The sequence below is a fragment of the Trichechus manatus genome, unplaced genomic scaffold (genome assembly GCF_000243295.1).
Source record: "Trichechus manatus latirostris isolate Lorelei unplaced genomic scaffold, TriManLat1.0 scaffold00031, whole genome shotgun sequence".
NCBI classification, from domain to species: Eukaryota; Metazoa; Chordata; class Mammalia; order Sirenia; family Trichechidae; genus Trichechus; species Trichechus manatus.
The window spans coordinates 3,056,549-3,075,195 of NW_004443967.1; the positions used below are offsets into that span (position 1 = coordinate 3,056,549).

Here is an 18,647-nt window from a genome sequence, read left to right on the forward strand (position 1 = left end):
TCCTGATCCTCCCACCCCCCGGCAATCAGTAAATCACCCAGCTTGTTAAATCACTGAGCAAACTGAAAGCTCCAAGAATGTTCTCTTCATCGTTCCTTCCTTCAATCTCCATGAATATCTTCATCTATTTATCCTCAGTCTTCTTCAGAGAAGAAGCATTCCTGTTCCTTCTCAAACCTAACCTTTTGTGTGCTTTTTACTATCTCCTTTCCCCTACTCAGGAATTGTTCTCCAAGCTACCTCTGCTCTCCCCTGCCATTTTTCCCCCCCTTGGTGTATTGGAATGTTTAGTTTCTTCCTTGGCATCTCCGTCTCTTGCTGATCCTACTGATTCCGGCCACCATTTCCTTTCAACCCTTCCTTTTACCACTGGAGTTCTTCAAGCATAGTCTACTTGATTTCCCCTTCTGGACTTCAACCCTCTGAGATCTGATCTTTTACCACCACATGTCCCCTAATCTGCTCTGGGCCACCTAGCTTCTAAATCCACTGACTTCTTCAGCCTTTCTCTCAACTGACCTGAGACATCTTAAGTGAAACTCTTTCTCTTCAACAGGATTTCTTCTTAATTCTTAGACAGCCTTTCTTTTTCACCTGCCTTGTTTCCTCTCCTCATCCTAGGCTTGCATTCTCAGCAACTCTTGATTCCTTTAAAGCAGGGTTCAGGAAAAATTTTCTATAAAGTAAATATTTTAAGCTTGCAGGTAATATAGTCTCTGTTGCAACCACTCAACTCTGCCGTGGTAGCAAGAAAACACCAGACAATATGTAAACAAACGAGCATGACTATGTTCCAATAAAACTTTATTTATCAAAGCAGGTGGCAGGCTGGATTTAGCCTGCAGGCTGTAGTCTGCCAATCCCTGCTTGGAAGCCTCTGAGCTGAAAAAATGCCTCCTTTCCTATGACTTGAAAAAGTACCAAAAGGCTGTGCCATGCAACTCTGAGCTTCTAGTGTCAACCTCTCCTCTGAGTTCCAGTCCTAGGGACCAAGATTATGGTCCTGTCCACCTCCATGACCCTAAAATACTTCAAACTCAGCAAGTCTCTTGTTACACGTCTTCTTCCCCATCCCTGCCCCACACATGCCCGTTCTTGTTCCCCTTCTGTTCCACCTCAGTCAAGTGCATCTCTTCCTATCCAGTTGCCTAAAGTTAAGACTCTGAATCATCTTCGATTCTTCCTTTTTCCTTGCCCCCTGCATCTAAACAGACAGCAAGACCTTATATTCCTTCACTGGACAAGGAGCTTTATTTTTGACATTTTGGCTTAATGTGAAGAACCTGCTCCGTCGAGTCCAACTCATAGCGACCCTATAAGACAGAGTAGATCTGCCCCATAGGGCTTCCAAGCCTGAAATCTTTACAGAAGCAGACTGTTACATCCTTCTCCTACAGAGACACTAGTGGGCTTGAACTGCCAGCACAGTGGTTAAGCACTCAGCCGCTAACTGAAAGGTTAGTGGTTTTAATACACCAGTGGCTCTGAGGGGGAAAAGACCTGGCAATTTTCTCCCGTAAGGATGACAGCCTAGAAAACCCTATGGAGCAGTTCTTCTCTGTCCTATAAGGTCACTATGAGTCAGAACCGACTTGATGGCAACAGGTACAGCTTAATGTGATGTCTCAAGGATACCTTCCTTTACGCTCTAGACTAAGTTAGATATTTCATTATACCCTGATGTGTTACCCTGTACTCTTATAGCTTTATCTCAGTAATTTACATTTGTAGATACTTATTTAATTGATGCCTGTTTCTCTAGACTAGCTTTCATGCCTATTTTTCGTTCACTATTGTAGTTCCAGCATCCATCCTCAAGTCTGACCCTGCAGTTCCAGCTGACATTTCTAGACAGATCGCTAGTTACTCCCTCCTTCTCAAACTCCCCGTTCTCTAGCTGCCCACCAGGCTCCGCACTGTGTTTTCTTGCCTCCACGCCTTTGTTCAGGCTGCTCCTTCACTCTGGCTTGTTCTTCCTTTTCTCCCTCTCTACCCTACCCTAAACCACATCTTTTTGGTAAATGCCTACTTATCCTCAAAGTCTCTACTGAGATACAATTTCTTCTCTGTAGCCTTTCTACTTTCTACAGAATTGGTTACTTCATTTGTTTGCCAAAATGTGTATTTATTTTTATTTCAGCATGTATGTCACAGCATTATATTTGCATATTATTCCCTTCTCATCCCCATTCCCAAACCCTAGTTTATGAGGCACTCAAGGGCAGTGCTTTTGTCTTAGCTTACTTTGCATCTACAGTATTTGCCCAGTGCCTGCAACATACTGGGCACTCAATAGATTTCTAAACTTAATATGATTAAAAGAGTAAAACTATACATATTAACTCACTTATGTGTGTACATATTTAACATAGAAAAGGATGGGGAGTTACCCCAAAGCATAACTGTGACAATCTATGGATGGTGGGATTATAGACCTATTTTTCTTAGGTTTTCTTCTTTATATGTCTACATTTTCCAAAATTTTATGATCTGAACAAACTATAATTTTGAGATTAAAGAACTTGATTGATTAAACAGTAAAGGGATCATCCTCGTGGTCTCAAAGGTAATGGCATGGGTATCGGCATTTTTGCCCACTTCTACTCAATCCATAAAGGGTTTGGAAAGTGTCAGGAAAGTCTCTGGCTCAGCCTTAACTTGGTCTTATGTCTTAGGGAGGAGCACGGAAGGATCCTTGCCAGAAGAACAACGACCTAGTACGTTACTACTTCTCAGATGCTACGACTGTGTATGAAATTTTCCAGAGAGGACTCGCTGTGTCTGGTAAGCCCTGGCCTTGCCTGTAAGAAGACCAGAGTATGTCTAGCCCACACCTCTTCTTCCCTGATTCACGTCTAAAGCCCAGCTGCTTAGATGTGGTGGTCCGAGTAGAATAGCCACATTAAAGTAGTGGGGACCTTAGCACAGTATTGGAATCATGTACTAAAAACACTGGAAGGACAGACTGGGTTTAGAACCTGATTCTTCCACGTCCAGATGGGTGACCTTGTGTAAACCACTTTGTTTCTCTGAATCTGCCCCTTACTTAACACAAGGAGAACTTCCCCGACAAATTGTTGTTAAAGAGTTGACAATAATATATAGGAAAGTATTTTGATTAACTCACTAGTATGTAATACTTGTTTGGAAACATACTTTTTATAAATGTAATTCCCTTCATTTACAGATGCAGAATCCGGGCCAGGATTAGAATTCAGGCCTCCTGCCTTCTTACCTTGTCCTTGATCCTGATACCATAGTCCTGGCCCATGCTGCTGCTCTTAGCAACACAGAAGGCAATTATCTTTTCAACTTTCTTAAAAACACCACCACATGGACTTTGATAAGTTCATTTGGAACAGATCAGGTCTTGGAACAGATCTTGTATCAATGAACACAATTCTAGGTATACAAACGTTCTCCTTTCCAACTCAACTGGCTTACAACTCTCCCCATACCTTTTTTCTTTTAGAATACATTATGTCCAGGCATAGGTTTGCCTGTGTGTCTTTTTATCCCTCTCTTCCTTTCTGCTTGTTGATTTTGACTTTGACAATAGCCAACTCCTATCAAGTGCTAACTATAAAATTGGTACTGCACATGTAAACCAGCTGCCACTGAGTCGATTCTGACTCATGGTGACCCCATGTGTGTCAGAGTAGAACTATGCTCCATAGAGTTTTCAATGACTGATTTTTCAGAAGTTGATCACCAGGCCTTTCTTCCAAGGCCCCTCTGGGTGAATTTGAACCACCAACCTTTCAGTTAGCAGCCAAGTGTTAAACATTTGCACCACCCAGGGACTCCACTGCACATATATCACCTGCTTAATCTTCCCGAAACCCTAGGGATTATTTACTATTACCCCCATTTTAAAGATGAGGAAATGGAGACTCTGAGGTTTAGTACCACCCCAAAGGTCACAGAACTAGAAAACATTGGAGCTGATACTCAGATCTAAGTCTGTCTGATTTGACTAGATTGTTCCAATTAGGTCAGCTCCTAAAAGTTTTATAAAAGTAGTTACTCCTCCAGACAATGGAAGATTTATTGTAAAGAAAACTTCTATCTGAAAGCTCCAAAGGCACCTATACTTGGTATTTCTGCTCTAAATCAGCCTTCGCTTAGACTTGCATGCAAATAACAAACAAAAAACAAACCAATCATTAGTTTCTTTACTTAACTGACAACTGAAGATGGTAGAATTTCCTTTGGCTTTTCTGTTTTTTTTACTTTTCTTGAGCGCGTGTTGCTATTATAACTAGAAACGAGTCATTTAGCATGTGATATGTGGCACATAATTCATTTAGGAAAAAAATTTTTTTTCAATACTAAATTAAAACTAAACAGATAAATTAAGCAAGGCATGAGAAATCTGGCCTCGCTACTTCTATAGAAAAATGGACACTTCTGGTTTCAACTGCAGTTGAATACGTTATCCTTCACATACCTTTTGACCTCTAGCCAATAGATGGTCTATGGACCATACGTTGAGAATCCCATGGGGATATTGTTTGAAATATAGATCCTCTAGCTCTACTTTAGTTTCACTGGACCAGAATTCCATGTGGTAAGAACCAGGAATCTTATTTTTAACAAAGCTTCCCCAGGGGTTCTGCATGCCAGAGTTTCAACTCTACTTAACTTAAGAAAAAGAACTTTGCTGAGAAGTTGTTGATGGGTGGGCTCCTTGTAGATGGCCACACCTTACAACAGAGTGAGGTCTGAGTTGTGTAAGTTAATCAAAGGCTAGGCTGTTGCTTCATCAGGAGTTCGGCTAATAGGCTTAAGATAATTAGGGCATGGAGTTTAATGAAACCACAGGTGGTACCCCTTTAGGCCAATTATTTGATTTGTTCCTTGGCTACAGGTCTCTGCTAGCATTTTCATCAATAGGGAGGTGGTAAGAGAATGCAGTCGTTTCTTCCACATTCACCAGCTCTACCATTTACTGGATGAGCTTGAGGAAGCCTCTGCTGGCCCAAGCCTTCATAATTCTTGGTGCAACAGGAAGACCAAGGGAGTTGATGTGCCTAGCTTGCACTACCAAACTCAAAACAAACCCGTTGCCATCAGGTCAATTCCGACTCATAGCTACCCCAGAGGGGCAGAGCAGAACTGCTCCACAGGATTTCCAAGGCTGTAATCTTTATAGAAGCAGACTCCCACATCTTTCTCCAGAGAAGTGGCTGGTGAGTTAGAATCGCCGACCTTTTGTTTAGCAGCCAAGCACTTAACCACTGTGCAACCAGGGCTCCTTAGCTTGCAGTAAGCATTCAGTAAAGGGTAGTTGTCATTAGTGATTGATATTAGTGCAAATGATCTCATTGGCAGATGACTTGAGGCACAAGCCCTGGGTTGGAACAGTGGCTCTGTTCACCTAAGACAGCAGGATTAGAAAGTTACAGCCTGAGACTTGACCTCTTGTGCTTTTTTACACAGTTGTTTCAGCAGGAAGAAGTATTGATGCTTCCTGTGGACTGTCTGCTCATTCATTTATCTCTTTAATCAGAGAGTGCTATCTCTTTCTTCCTTGCCTTCCTTTTTCCTCTGTCACTATGTAAAGAAACTCCTTTCTTTACCCCTGAATGTCTAGTAACCCTCTCTCTGAATGTTTCCTTTGGGCAAGACCTAAGTTCCTCTGAGCAATTTGGCTACATCCTCTGGGTAAAATTTCCTTCCCTTCTACTTTTCTATTTATAACTCAGCCTCATTTGGCTTAGATTTGGCAGCTTCCCATGCAGTTAGGGTTGTTCCTTAGCCTAATATCTTGGCTTTAAGAGCTGAGATAGCTGTTTGACTCTAGTAAATGGATGTCCCCAGACTTAGTCTCATCTTAAATGAGACATCTTAAATGAGACTAAGTAGTTTAGATGTTCAGAAGTTTAACTCTTCTATTGAAAAATATAAGACACACATTGGAAAAATACTGATGGCAAATGTATGTGTGTGTGTTCCTTCATTCTTGTAGCTCTTTATGAGCCTCTGTATCTCAGCAGACGCTCTCATATAAACAGGCAAAGTATATGAACAGTTGATTCATGAAAGTAAATAAAACTTAACAAGTAAGGGAAAATGTTCTACTTTACTAGCTATTAAAGAAACATGGACAAAAGCAATGCCTTTTTAAACCTATCAAACCAGTAGACATTTTAAAAAGATAATATTTTGTTCCTATGAGAGCATGGTGAAATTTGATATGCTGCTGGTGGAGAAAGGTAAATTGTTACAATTGCTCTAGAAGCAACCTGGGGCTAGGTTTCAAAACCTGAGCTCTTCTGACCCCTCCCCTTCCTTACCCAGTTATTTCATTTTAGGGAATCTATCCTAACAAAATGTGACAAATTTGAAAGTATCAATTTGAAAATATTTATCATAGCATTATGATGCTATGATAGAACCACCGATCGGTTGGCCATAATAAGGCCACTGAAATCTCTACCTAGAAGAAACAATGACATGGGAAGTTTATATCAAGCTGGGGAAGGAAACAGGATACCAAACTATATATTATGGAATGAACATAACTCTGTAAAACTCTGTAAAGGAACTATCAGTATTAAAAGTGGTATTTATGAAATGAGATTATTAATGACTCATATATTTTGATTTTTTTTTCTATATTTTATAAGCATACATTTCTTTTATTATAGGCAAGCCCAGTGCAGGGTTATTTAAGATAGGCTGTCTGTGATGACTTCTGGGTTTTTACTTTGTCATGTTATATGGGTCAGTCCATACTGAAGCCTTTCTCTGAATGCCAAAATTACTGTAGGAGGTCACATATTCCTGCACTGAACCACCCCTGCTTTGCCTTTAAACTTCCTGGACACATAAGAGAAGCTCAAATTCTTGCTGGGTTTATCCTTTGTGTCTTGCCTCTTCCTAATCCCGTTCTACCTTCCCTGATCCAAAGGATTCACAACTGGAGCTTATTATTTTTTTTAATGTTATGTTTGTAGACAATGGGCCCTGCTTGGGATACAGAAAACCAAACCAGCCCTACAGATGGCTATCCTACAAACAGGTAAGTCAGGCCTCGGAGAGACTCCTTTGCTAATGTGCTGTCCTGAGATAATTTGATCTCTTTCTGGTCTTAGCTTCTTTTTCTTTTTTCCTCTTCTATAGGTGTCTGATCGAGCAGAGTACTTGGGCTCCTATCTCCTGCATAAAGGATATAAGCCACCACCAGACCAATTTGTTGGCATCTTTTCTCAGAATAGGCCAGAGGTAACCATGTTGAATTTAACTCAATGAACTTAGTCAGAGCTAAATCTAAACACTATAAACCTATCCACAATCCAGCATTCTGACATTTGCTGATGACTTACCAGAGCTACTTGAAAATCTCAGGAAGCTGGTATTCCTCAGCTTGAAAGGGTTAAAGGTCAGGGCCTCCTCAATTCCTGGTTGAATGTCAGTGTTCTAGGCTAGGAGTCTACATTTCTCTTATTTCTCAACCCATCACTAATGGGCCATTTCATGTCTGTGTGATTGTAGGATGAGGACAAAAAGGAAGCCACAGGGACTGGCAAATAAGATTTTGAAGACATAGTATTATTCGAGTTGGAACTTGCATGTTGTACTTGAACTAATAAACCAAGACACCCAGTGCTACTGGCTACAGTCATCTTTACATAACAAGTGGGAAGCATATTTTAGACATTAAGATGATTAGAGTTAAGCTTATCTCCTAGTCATCAGAAAGTCTTTAAACGGTTCGGAGTAGTTGGTTCGGAGTAGTTGGATGACATGACCACCAGAGTCAGGTTGCATAACCCCCTAAATCTGGAAGTCACTGGCTGCTCTTTTGGGTGAATCTACATGCCCTATCTTTGTTATGCCCAGCCTCCACAAGAAGAGGTATATTTGACTCTAGTTGAGGAACCTAATACCAAACCTCAACTGATACACAAGACCCAGCATCAGTAGATTCTGACCCATCTTTTCAGTTCTATTTCCTGTCACTCTGCATGATTCCATAGTGATATCACATGCTATCCTATCTATCTTTGTTCATTCACTTCCTTCATCCTTGAATTGTCTTTTCTGCCTCTATCTCCATAACCAAATCCAACGAGTCCTTCAAAGCCCTGCCCAATTTCTATCACTTTCCTGAAAGCAGTCCCAGATAGCTTTACCCCACCCTTGAAGGTGATCTCTGCCTCCTTAAAACTTCCTGATGCTTTCTGTACCTCTTACAGTTGGAACTTATCACACTCTACCATTGTACTCTAGTCTACCTTTAGTTATCTCTGTGCCTATTATATGTCTCTTATTTAACTCTATATGACTTTATAAAAGTATCTGTAACAGTCCCTATCGCCCACACAGTGAATTTTTTTTAACCTAAAAGGCACCGAATAGGCATTTGTTGATTAAATGGCTGAATTAATACTCTTGCTTTTCAAAGTGCTCTCCAGTCCTTACTTGAACTTCTTTCCATACAGTGGATCATCTCTGAGTTGGCTTGTTACACATACTCCATGGTAGCTGTCCCCTTGTATGACACCTTGGGAGCAGAAGCCGTCATATACATTGTCAACAATGGTAAAACTTTGCTATTACAATACAACTCGGCTCTTTCTTAATGATGAGTAACTCCTCAATATCTGCTTTTGTTAGCAAGCTTGGAATGCTGTAGCCAGAAAATGTTCAAGTCTTTACTGCCCTGTAGTACTTAGGATACAACTTATAGGGAAGTTATAAAAAGCCCACAAGGTGGGGATATGCACAGATGGAGGTTTCAATAAAATGCTTCAAGGTGGTGTAGCAGTCAGTATGTCTTAGAGGCAAGACTGCTTACTTTGGGTATAAGCCATAGAGTGAACTTAATTGACTAAGTCACTGTGAAACTACAGGTTTAATTTCCTACCCTTGTGAACTCAAGTCAGTATGGTTAACAAGCATGTACTGATATCCATGTGAGTCTATAGGAAAATATTCATTACCATGGTTAGAGGAACAAGTCTAAATTCAGTGGGCAACTAATAGCCCTTTCACGTACCCAAGATGTCACTTTCTGTCATGGAACTAGTAGATTAAGCAAGTGGATTCATTTGAACAATAAACACAATCAGCAGTTTTCTATTTGTGCAAATAAGTATCAAAGCAAATGCTAACACTTAGAATCATAAAATGCTTGTCTTTTAAACCCCACTTTTTGCTCTCCTTTCTCTCCTACTCCCTACTCCCCTTCCAGAAATAAAACATGTTGACAAGACCACACGTCAGTGATCCATAAATGTTGTGTAAATGACTATTCATAACCAGTGGCTCCTCTACAGATTGTAAAATGTGTTGCCAGCATGAAAGAACACTCTGTGATGCTGTTTCAATTAAGCTCATTTATTATCAATGGAATGTTTCAGGTTGTACATTACAAATCTAATCTGCAGGCATAATCTCCTTTGGGGACCCACTAGCTTGAAACTAAAAAAAAAAAAAAAAAAAAACCTCTCTTCCTCCTTGCCAGGCAATCAAGTACGTAGCTGAGTCGGGGTAGGGGGTGACATCTGGCTCTATTTCTGCTTTCAGCTGATATTGCCACAGTGATCTGTGACACACCCCAAAAGGCATCAGTCTTATTAGAAAATATGGAAAAGGGCCTCACCCCAGGGCTGAAGATAATCATCGTCATGGACCCTTTTGAGGATGACCTGAAGCAAAGAGGGGAGAAGACTGGAGTTGAGATCTTATCCCTGTTAGATGCTGAGGTATGGATCTGGGCTTGCAGCTCAGAGGATGATCTGACACCATGGGCAGCTTGCAGGACTTCCTCACACAAGCACAGGTCTGTTGTTCCCAGTGGTGGCATGAGAAGAGTAAATCAGACTCATACTGTGAAGCCTTGAAAAGAGTTTCTTCAAGGCCACTCAGAAACCCATGCCAATGAGTAAAAAGATGGGAGGCTAGCATGCACAGATCCATAAGTAGATAATTTATACATGGAGACAGTGGAATTTAATAGTAATTAAGGATGTGGGTTCTGGAGCCAGGAATCTCAACCTCAAGAGGGCAGATCTCAAAGTATACTCATGGAAAAGGAAAGAGAAGGATGCATTTGTCATAAGTCTATCCATCTTAGCTAATGTCTTTCTTTCTTTGTTTTCCATTCATGTAGAATATAGGCAAAGAGAACTTCACAAAGCCCGTGGTAAGTTTTCTCTGCCTGAATTTGAGTCTTGCCATATTCAGCTCTCAAAACTCATGGTAGACTAAGCCCTTTCCTTTCCCCGCCAGCCTCCTAAACCAGAAGACCTGAGTGTCATTTGCTTCACCAGTGGAACCACAGGTCAGTGCCCATGAAGCTGTTTCAGAGGCCTCTGGTCAGCCAAAAACATATCTTGAGTCCCCAGTCACTGGTGCACTGGTAAATATACCCTACCATGAGCCCTATCCTTAGGGCTTACAACCTCGGACTTTTGAGTGTGAATGCCCAAACATAAATGTAAGTAAATAAACCTCACTGAATACACTGTGAGGTGTTTATAGCCAATGGGTTTCAGGAGTCTTAAAGATGGCCCCAGAAAGTCAACTTTCTTCTCCAATCCACTACTCTCTCATGTTGACATCACTGGATGGTTTCATTCAATCAAGAGTACCCAGAGATAGGATAGATAATCCCCACAAATTGCTGTGACCCCACCCTACAGCTACCCATCTATTAGAACTTGTAATAATTTTTAATGTGGCCCATGATGACCTACAGTTAAACTCATTCCACTACACTCAGTTTATAAGGTAATAACTAGATAATATTGCTAGATCTAAAGTCGCCAAAATGAAAATAGCACAAGGGGTTTACTTGAATTTTTCTTTGTGACTGTGTTGCTGTCTGGGATCATAGCTGTGCCTGGGTAATAGTAGAAGGCTAACAATACTTTCAGTAAGTAGAATTTCTGGGGGCCATATATCATTCATAAACAGTCAAATACCATCCATAAAAATACATAGTCACAGAAGAAGTGTTTGGCTCTCTGGAACGGAAGTAATTGAATCTAACTTCTGGTTTCAAGGACAAAGGCTGTGTAACGATTGTTCTCTCCACCTCTTGTTTCCTACAGGTGACCCCAAAGGAGTCATGCTGACCCATCAAAATATCGTTGCAAATGTTGCTGGTTTCCTGTATCGTGTAGAGGTCAGTGTCCAACTGAAAGAAAATGTGAATCTGTAGTAAACGTTTTATTCTTGCAATTAGAGGAAGCAGAGCTAAAACAAGTGGTTAAAGTGGACAGTGCAATGTGGACAAACAGTGTGGTCTTTGTTGAGGGGACTGTATTTTCAAGCCTTGGCCTTTTTAGGATCACTGCAAATGTATACACTCCATGCAGTTAAAGTTACCTTTTAAAGTTATGCAGTGTACTACCTGCACAACTGTATATGGTAGACCTAGAAAAGGATAGTTTTTAATTTTCCTTTGGAAGAGAAAGTTGACATTAATCCAAGCAATACTATCTCTTCTTTGTTCCTTGATGTATAGGATACTTTCCAGCCCACTCCTGAAGACGTGAGCATATCCTACCTCCCCTTGGCTCATATGTTTGAGAGGATTGTGCAGGTGAGTATCCTGTCTTCCTAGCAGGTATGTGAAAAAGGAGGCCCTGGCTTGCTAGTCTTGTGTTTATTCCAAAGGCAGCCGTACAGTACTTTCAGATTCTTTCTCTAATGGGAAGGGCATAGGCAGGGAGCTGGCACACCTGAGTCCTAATCAGCATTTGCCATAACTTGCAGCAGAGCCTTTCTTGGTTGAGTCTGTGTGTGTCAAACAGGGCTAATACTTGCTCCTGCTTCTACACAGTGCACCTGTGAGTCCAGTGAGATCATAACTATGAGCTTACTAAAAGAAAAAAGAAACCCATTGCCATCAATTCCAACTCATGGAGACTCCCCCTCAACCCCCCGCCATGTGTTACAGAGCAGAACTGCTCCATAAGGTTTTCTTGGCTGTAATTGTTACAGAAGGAGATTGTCAAGCCTTTCTTCCATGGCACCACTGAGTGCACTGGAACTGCCAACCTTTAGGTTAGTAGCCAAGAGCAAACCGTTTGCACCAACTAGGGACCTTCATGAGCTTACTAAAACCCATTGCCGTCCAGTCATTCCGACTCATAACGACCCTCTAGGACAGAGGAGAACTGCCCCATAGGGTTTCCAAGGAGTGGTTGGTGGATTCACACTGCCGACCTTTTGGTTAGCAGCCAAGCTCTTAAACACTGTGCCGCCAGGGCTCATGAGCTTACTATCTACCCTTTAATCCTGATCTGAATATGAGACATTTGTCTTCGTCATCTAGTACTGCTATAACAGAAATACCACAGGTAGATGGCTTTAACAAAGAGAAATTTATTCTCTCACAGTCTAGTAGGATAGAAGTCCAAATTCAGGGCATCAGCTCCAGAGAAAGGCTTTCTGTCTCTGTCGGCTCTGGAGGAAGGTCCTTGTCATCAATCTTCCCTTGGTTGAAGAGCTTCTCAGGCTCAGGGAACCCAGGTTCAAAGGACATGTCCTGCTCCCAGTGCTGCTTTCTTGGTGGTATGAGCTCCCCCTGTCTCTCTGCTGGCTTCTCTCTTTTATATCCCAAAAGAAATTGGCTCAAGACACAATCCAATCTTGTAGATTGAGTCCTGCCTTGTTAACATAACTGCCACCTATCCTCCCTCATTAACATCGTAGAAGGCCCCTCAGTCCCTTGGGCCTCATGCCCGCATCTGCCCTGTTGGGGCAAGTGTTCCAAAACTCTGTAGCTCCACCAATAAGTGCCTGGAAGCACCCCACTCCACCAGTAAACTTCAGCCAGAAGGCACTCAGCTCTCTTGCTCTGTGGGTCGGCAAACCTAGCTCCACCAATAAGTGCCCAGAGGCACCCCACTCTGCCAGGAAGCCTGCAAAAAGTCACTCAGCTCTCTCCCTCCGTGGGTTAGCTCTAGCGCCATCGCGCTGGTCTCCTGGTTCTGCTGCTACCAGTCCTCTGCTGTTGCCAGACCTCTGCTGCTGCTTCACACCATCTGTGCCTTCTCTGGTGTTAAACAGTTCTCTTCACTTCCTTCTGAGTCCTCTATCCATTCACAGTTTCAAAACTGCTTCTACATTTTAGGTATCTGTTAGAGCAGCACCCTACTCTCTCAGTACCAAATTGTGTCTTAGTCATCTAGTGCTGCTGTAACAGAAACACCACAAATGAACGGCTTTAACAAAGAGAAATTTATTCTCTCACAGTCTAGTAAGCTAGAAGTCCAAATTCAGGGCATCAGCTCTAGGAGAAGGCTTTCTGTCTCTGTCGGCTCTGGAGCAAGGTCCTTGTCATCAATCTTCCTGTGGTTGAAGAGCTTCTCAGGCTCAGGGAACCCAGGTTCAAAGGATGCGCTCTGCTCCCAAGTGCTCTTTTCTTGGTGGTATGAGCTCCCCTGGTCTCTCTGCTCGCTTCCCTGTTTTATATCCCAAAAGAAATTGGCTCAAGACACAATCCAATCTTGTAAATTGAGTTCTACCTCATTAACATAACTGCTGCCTATCCTCCCTTATTAACATCGTAGTGATAGGATTTACAGTACATAGGAAAATCACATCAGATGACAAAATGGTGGACAGTCACACAATACTGAGAATCATGGCCTAGCCAAATTGATACACGTATTTTTGGGAGACACAACTGAATCTAGGACAACATTGTTTCTTCTTTTTTATTTTATTTTGATTAGAATTTTTGAAAAGATCTAGGGTTAAGAAAAGGAAGCTCCCCACAGAGGGGCAGGGAACTAGCATTTGATCCAGTTATGGTGTGAGATGTCCATCAAGGGCGTCTTCCCACCATATCTGAGAGTTGGAGCACAGTGCTATTTAAGGTCTTGTGTGTACCAGAGGAGAGCTGTCCTTCTGTGTGGGGAGGGCTGGAGTCCAGGTCTTTCAGACTATTCTGAGGCTGATTTGAGAACTGAAAACAGCACTAGCCTTTCAAATACACAGGTGGTATGGTTTGAAAGGCCTCTCTCTGCTGCCCCCAAATACTTTTTCAACCAGCTTATCTGTTGATACATGAAACACCAAAATGAGATTCAATTCCTTGGGCTAAAGTATTGATACCTGATTAATAAAATCTTGATTCCAAAAGCATTTTTTTTTCACATTTTAACATTTCTGAAAATGGGATGGTCTCACCATTGAAGGCACGTCCTAGTTTAATGGGCAGTGTTTTTTTCTTAGTGCTACATAATGAATGATGTCTTACAATGGATGATGTCTTAGACTGTCATCCAGAACTGTGGGTGCAGGGGGTTGCATCCACAGTCTCACTGTCAGGCTTCTTATTCGTCCTGTCACCCCATCAGAAATGAGTTTTTATCCTTTCTTGAGGACAGGCTCTCAGAGTCCTATTACCTGGAGTAGATGTGAATGCAGTGCAGAGAGACGTGCCTGAGGATCTCAGCTTACTCCCTCAGTCCTGTCCAAGACAGGCCCCACTTCAATGCAGTTCTTTGGCTCCGTTTTTAGGCTGTTATATACTCTTGTGGAGCCAGAGTTGGGTTCTTCCAAGGAGATATTCGGTTGCTGCCTGATGATATGAAGACTCTGAAGCCCACAATGTTTCCCGCGGTGCCTCGACTCCTTAACAGGATCTATGATAAGGTACTAACCTTGCTTCTATTGGGCTGGCCTGGTGGTGAGGAAATATCCACAGCTTAGGCCTGCTTAAAGGTTCTTAAGGAATCTGTACTGCTAAGAAGTTTGCTCCACTCCACCCCCAACTCCTAATAGCATCTACTTGGTCACATTTACAAATACAGCCATGAAATACCATAATAAATGAAACCTCCTTTCCTCTGGATAAGCTTACTCGGACCTCCTGTGAAGAAAAAACTCAATTCAGAGACTAGGGGATCCCCTCAAAATTAAGCTGACTTAACAGGAAGTTGTTACCCTGATTTCATAACACTTATCTGTCATTGGGCCTCTTGCTGAGATGCCAGGCCCTATGTAAACACTGCATATGCCTTCTCTCATTTAATCCTCACAAAAGTACAGGGAATTATACCAGCGCTTATTAGCTCTTCTTTACAGATGAGGAAAGTGAGCCTTAGAGATTATATAACTTGCCCAGAGTCATATCTAATAATGGGGGAGGTGGTTAGAATTAAATTGTCGCACAAGAGTTTTAGCTATCATTGACGACTGCTCTATTTTCCATTAATGAGTATGAAATGGTGATTTTTCTAATTCTATCATGCCTCTTGCATTTATTAGCTGAGTTTCTTCCATAAAGACATGATAAATATTTGATTCTTTCCCTTTACTTATTAATCTTCAGAATAATGAATTGGTGTCCCAGCAATCTTCAAAAGTGACAATGAGACTTTTTATTTCTAACATAATGAACTCATAATTTTCATATTTGTATGTTTAATCCTTTCCAGTTATTTTTCTTGCTGTTCAAATGGTCCCATCTGGGAATATGGGAGCCCCATCAAGTTGCTTATGCATCCTTTTGGCATGACCCCAATAGCCTTCTATAGCTTCCTTAAGTTCTAGCAGAATGAGATGTCTCAAGCTCATTTTGTATATTTCTTGTCCCAGTCTTGGATTGGCTATTTCTCTAAGGAGCCCTTGGAGCTAGGGTTTGAACCCAGACAATATAATAACAGAGCTGAGGCTCTTAACCATCTCATAATTCCACAGGCATGGCGCCCTGAGGAAACAACACGTGGCCATTCTTCATGTACTTTGACCCCTGCCTCTGGGACTCTACATTCCCTTTCACTCTAGGGGAATGAATTAGGGCTTCAGTGAGGGCTGGCTAGCTCAAGCAGAATTCTAGAACACAGACGACCCATGGACATTGACAGCCTTGGTTTCTAGCAGAAATACATCATCATGATACGAATTATTCAATTCAGTTGCTGTTATAGTTTTTGTTTGTGTTGTTGACATTTTTCTATTTTTGAGAGATAGTTACTTTATACTTTGGTAATACTTTATTTTAAAAAGCTCACTTTTAAAGCTTATTTTAAAAATGGAGGACTTTCTTAACATAGGTCTCTAACTTTTTGTTTGTGACTTTCTAGGAAGAGGGTACATCTTTTGAATGTTGAAGAAAAACAGATCTGTCACGGTTGAGAGAGGTATTAGGAATGACACAATGCAGGCAGCATTTGAGTGTAGGTCTTGGAATGCGACGGTGGGATATTGGCAAAATGATCATGTTACGGTTATGAGTTGATGCCTAGAGCCTAGAGGACAGTTTACTTTAAGAGGTGAGGATGAGCAGCCCCATTTGGCTGAAGGCCCAGAAATGGAATCATAAATATAGGAGATGGCTGGAGAGGCACTCTTCAATTTTAGCACACTGGAAAAGAACTTTGATTTCTTTGAATCTCACTTCCAGTAGGATGACGTCTTGGAGGCCAAATATAGAGTTCAGGATTTAATTTTGGAAGCAAGGGTTTTCTTTGAGCTGTATTTGGGGAAGTGCTCATTTGGCAGGAGTGTGCTTGATGGGTTTTAGAGTCCTGGAGAGACCAGAGTCAGGGAAAACAGGTGAGGTTATGTCAGCTGGGAAAATAGTGTTAGAATTAAGCCTAGAGGGAAGACATTATCTATGTAGGAAATTCTATGAGGCCAGAGACACTTTAGTTATAGACAAAGATGGTAATTTTCTAAGTTTAGTATATATAAGCATTATCTGAGGAGAGGGTAAAGTTGTACTTGTTTAAAAAGTCAGGTTTGTTGGGCCTTCATTGACCTACTAAATCCAAAATTCTAGGTGTGCTGCTTTTTGAGCTGTTTTTGTCAAGTACCCCCAGCTGACTTTGTAGGTAGATGCTAATCACCATCTGAAGACATCCTTATCTCAGTTGTCAAAGCTGTTTGCCAAAGACCAGGAACCTAAAGGGGCTGGTGCTCTGTGTCCATGTACAAAGTCTACTTCTGTCTGAGTGTGACCGTAACTCTCTGGGCTCATCATTATTCTGCAACCCAGTTTATGAGTGAGGGCCACTTCTTTATGAAGCTAGAAGGCAGCATCTCTTGTTCACTAACTAGGTGGCCTTAGAGAGTATCTCTAGCAGGTTTCCAACTAAGAGGCACTATCACCCTGCAGGTACAAAATGAAGCCAAGACGCCCTTGAAGAAGTTCTTGTTGAACCTGGCTATTGCCTGTAAATTCAGTGAAGTGAAAAAGGGTATCATCAGGAAGGACAGTTTCTGGGACAAGCTCATCTTTGCAAAGATTCAGGTAGGTTGGTTGAGTTCTGGGCAGGGAGAAGCAAATGTCCAGTCTTCCCACTGCCTCAGCGTGCCTTGCTTTTCCTCTGATAGCTGAGTTTCTCTCTACCTGAAGATCCTTTCAGACTTTCTGTGCCCAATCACCTTTCTAAGATCCCACTTAAACAACTTTGCCACTAAAGGGAATTGGTCAAAAAGCACAAAACCCGTTTTATTTTATTTAGATTCCAGTACTCTTTTTTATTCCTTTAGGTGTGGTTGGTTTCAAATGACTCCCCATGGGGATTATAAGCAATTTGAGGGGCCCAAGAATACAAATCATCTGAGGAACTTGTTTAAAAAAAAATGCAGGTTCTGGCCCCAGATATGGTGATGACAATAATAGCTATCGTTTTAAGTGCTATTCTATAATGTCAATCCCTTTTCTAAGTGCTTTGTAAATTAACTAATTTAATTCTTAGAACAATACTGGGCTAGGCTACTATACCCATTTTCAGAGAGAATGGGTTTCAGCAGGTCTTTTGTCTCTACTGGACAGGCAAGCCTGGGCGGGAACGTCCGCATCATGGTCACTGGAGCCGCCCCCATCTCCTCTCCCGTCTTGACCTTCCTCCGGGCAGCAATAGGATGTCCGGTAAGCTAAGCATCTTCTTTGAAGATAGTTTATTTCACTGTTGCACAAGTAAAGCTCGCTGTTTAGATAAAAATCAGAACAGAACTGAAAATTGTCAAAGAGAAAGTCCCCCAAAATCTCAGAATCAAGAGAAAACATTCTTCTAGTCATCTCTTCGTGCATCTGTGTATAGAAACCTTTATATCAATGGGATCAGTGTTCTAAAACACTTATTAAACAGCGCCCTGTCAGCATGGCTCCTTGTCAAATAAAGATGTAAATCATTTTAGTAATTTCCTAGTAATTTATTGAATAAATCTATTTAGGACTTGTAGCCTCCAAAAGGAACCCTGGTGGCAAAGTGGTTAAGAGCTCAGGCTGCTAACCAAAAGGTCAGCAGTTCGAATCTACTAGCTGCTCCTCGGAAACCCCATGGGGAAGTTCTGCCCTGTCCTATAGGGTCTCTGTGAATCGGAATCAACTTGACGGCACACAAGAAGAAGCCTCCAAAAGGCCTGTCCCTGGGTGGCACAAATGATTAAGCACTTGATTACTAGCCAGAAGGTTTCAAAAACCTTGTGGAATGGTTTTACGCTGCATACATGCAAGCAGGGATTATGGGGTCAAAGCAGATTTTTTGTTTGTCTTGTTTTTTACATGTTGGTGTATATTATCAAACTTACTTCCAGAAAAATCTTGTATTTTTTAATACATTCCTGCAAATAATACATAAGGCCTTTGTGATAGGCTTTGTCAGTTATTTAAATCTTGCCAATCAGATATGTAAAAATCTTATTGCAGTTTTGTTCATTTTATT

General features: G+C 41.6%; 1 protein-coding gene across 4 annotated transcripts in view; it reads left to right on the forward strand.

The window, feature by feature from the left end:
• Positions 1 to 18,647, forward strand: part of ACSL5 (acyl-CoA synthetase long chain family member 5) — a 48,489-nt gene that overhangs the window by 19,113 nt on the left and 10,729 nt on the right. For 2 of the 4 annotated variants that reach the window (XM_023729941.1, XM_004374850.2), the window contains exons 3-14: positions 2,676 to 2,784; positions 6,963 to 7,027; positions 7,129 to 7,230; positions 8,451 to 8,550; positions 9,538 to 9,716; positions 10,124 to 10,156; positions 10,243 to 10,294; positions 11,067 to 11,140; positions 11,483 to 11,560; positions 14,491 to 14,625; positions 17,093 to 17,227; positions 17,756 to 17,851. In XM_023729941.1, coding sequence (XP_023585709.1) covers positions 2,676 to 2,784; positions 6,963 to 7,027; positions 7,129 to 7,230; positions 8,451 to 8,550; positions 9,538 to 9,716; positions 10,124 to 10,156; positions 10,243 to 10,294; positions 11,067 to 11,140; positions 11,483 to 11,560; positions 14,491 to 14,625; positions 17,093 to 17,227; positions 17,756 to 17,851 — 1,158 coding nt within the window. Of the gene's footprint in view, positions 1 to 2,675; positions 2,785 to 6,962; positions 7,028 to 7,100; positions 7,231 to 8,450; positions 8,551 to 9,537; positions 9,717 to 10,123; positions 10,157 to 10,242; positions 10,295 to 11,066; positions 11,141 to 11,482; positions 11,561 to 14,490; positions 14,626 to 17,092; positions 17,228 to 17,755; positions 17,852 to 18,647 lie in introns of those variants that run through there. The other 2 variants (XM_023729943.1, XM_023729942.1) reach the window with 2 other exon arrangements.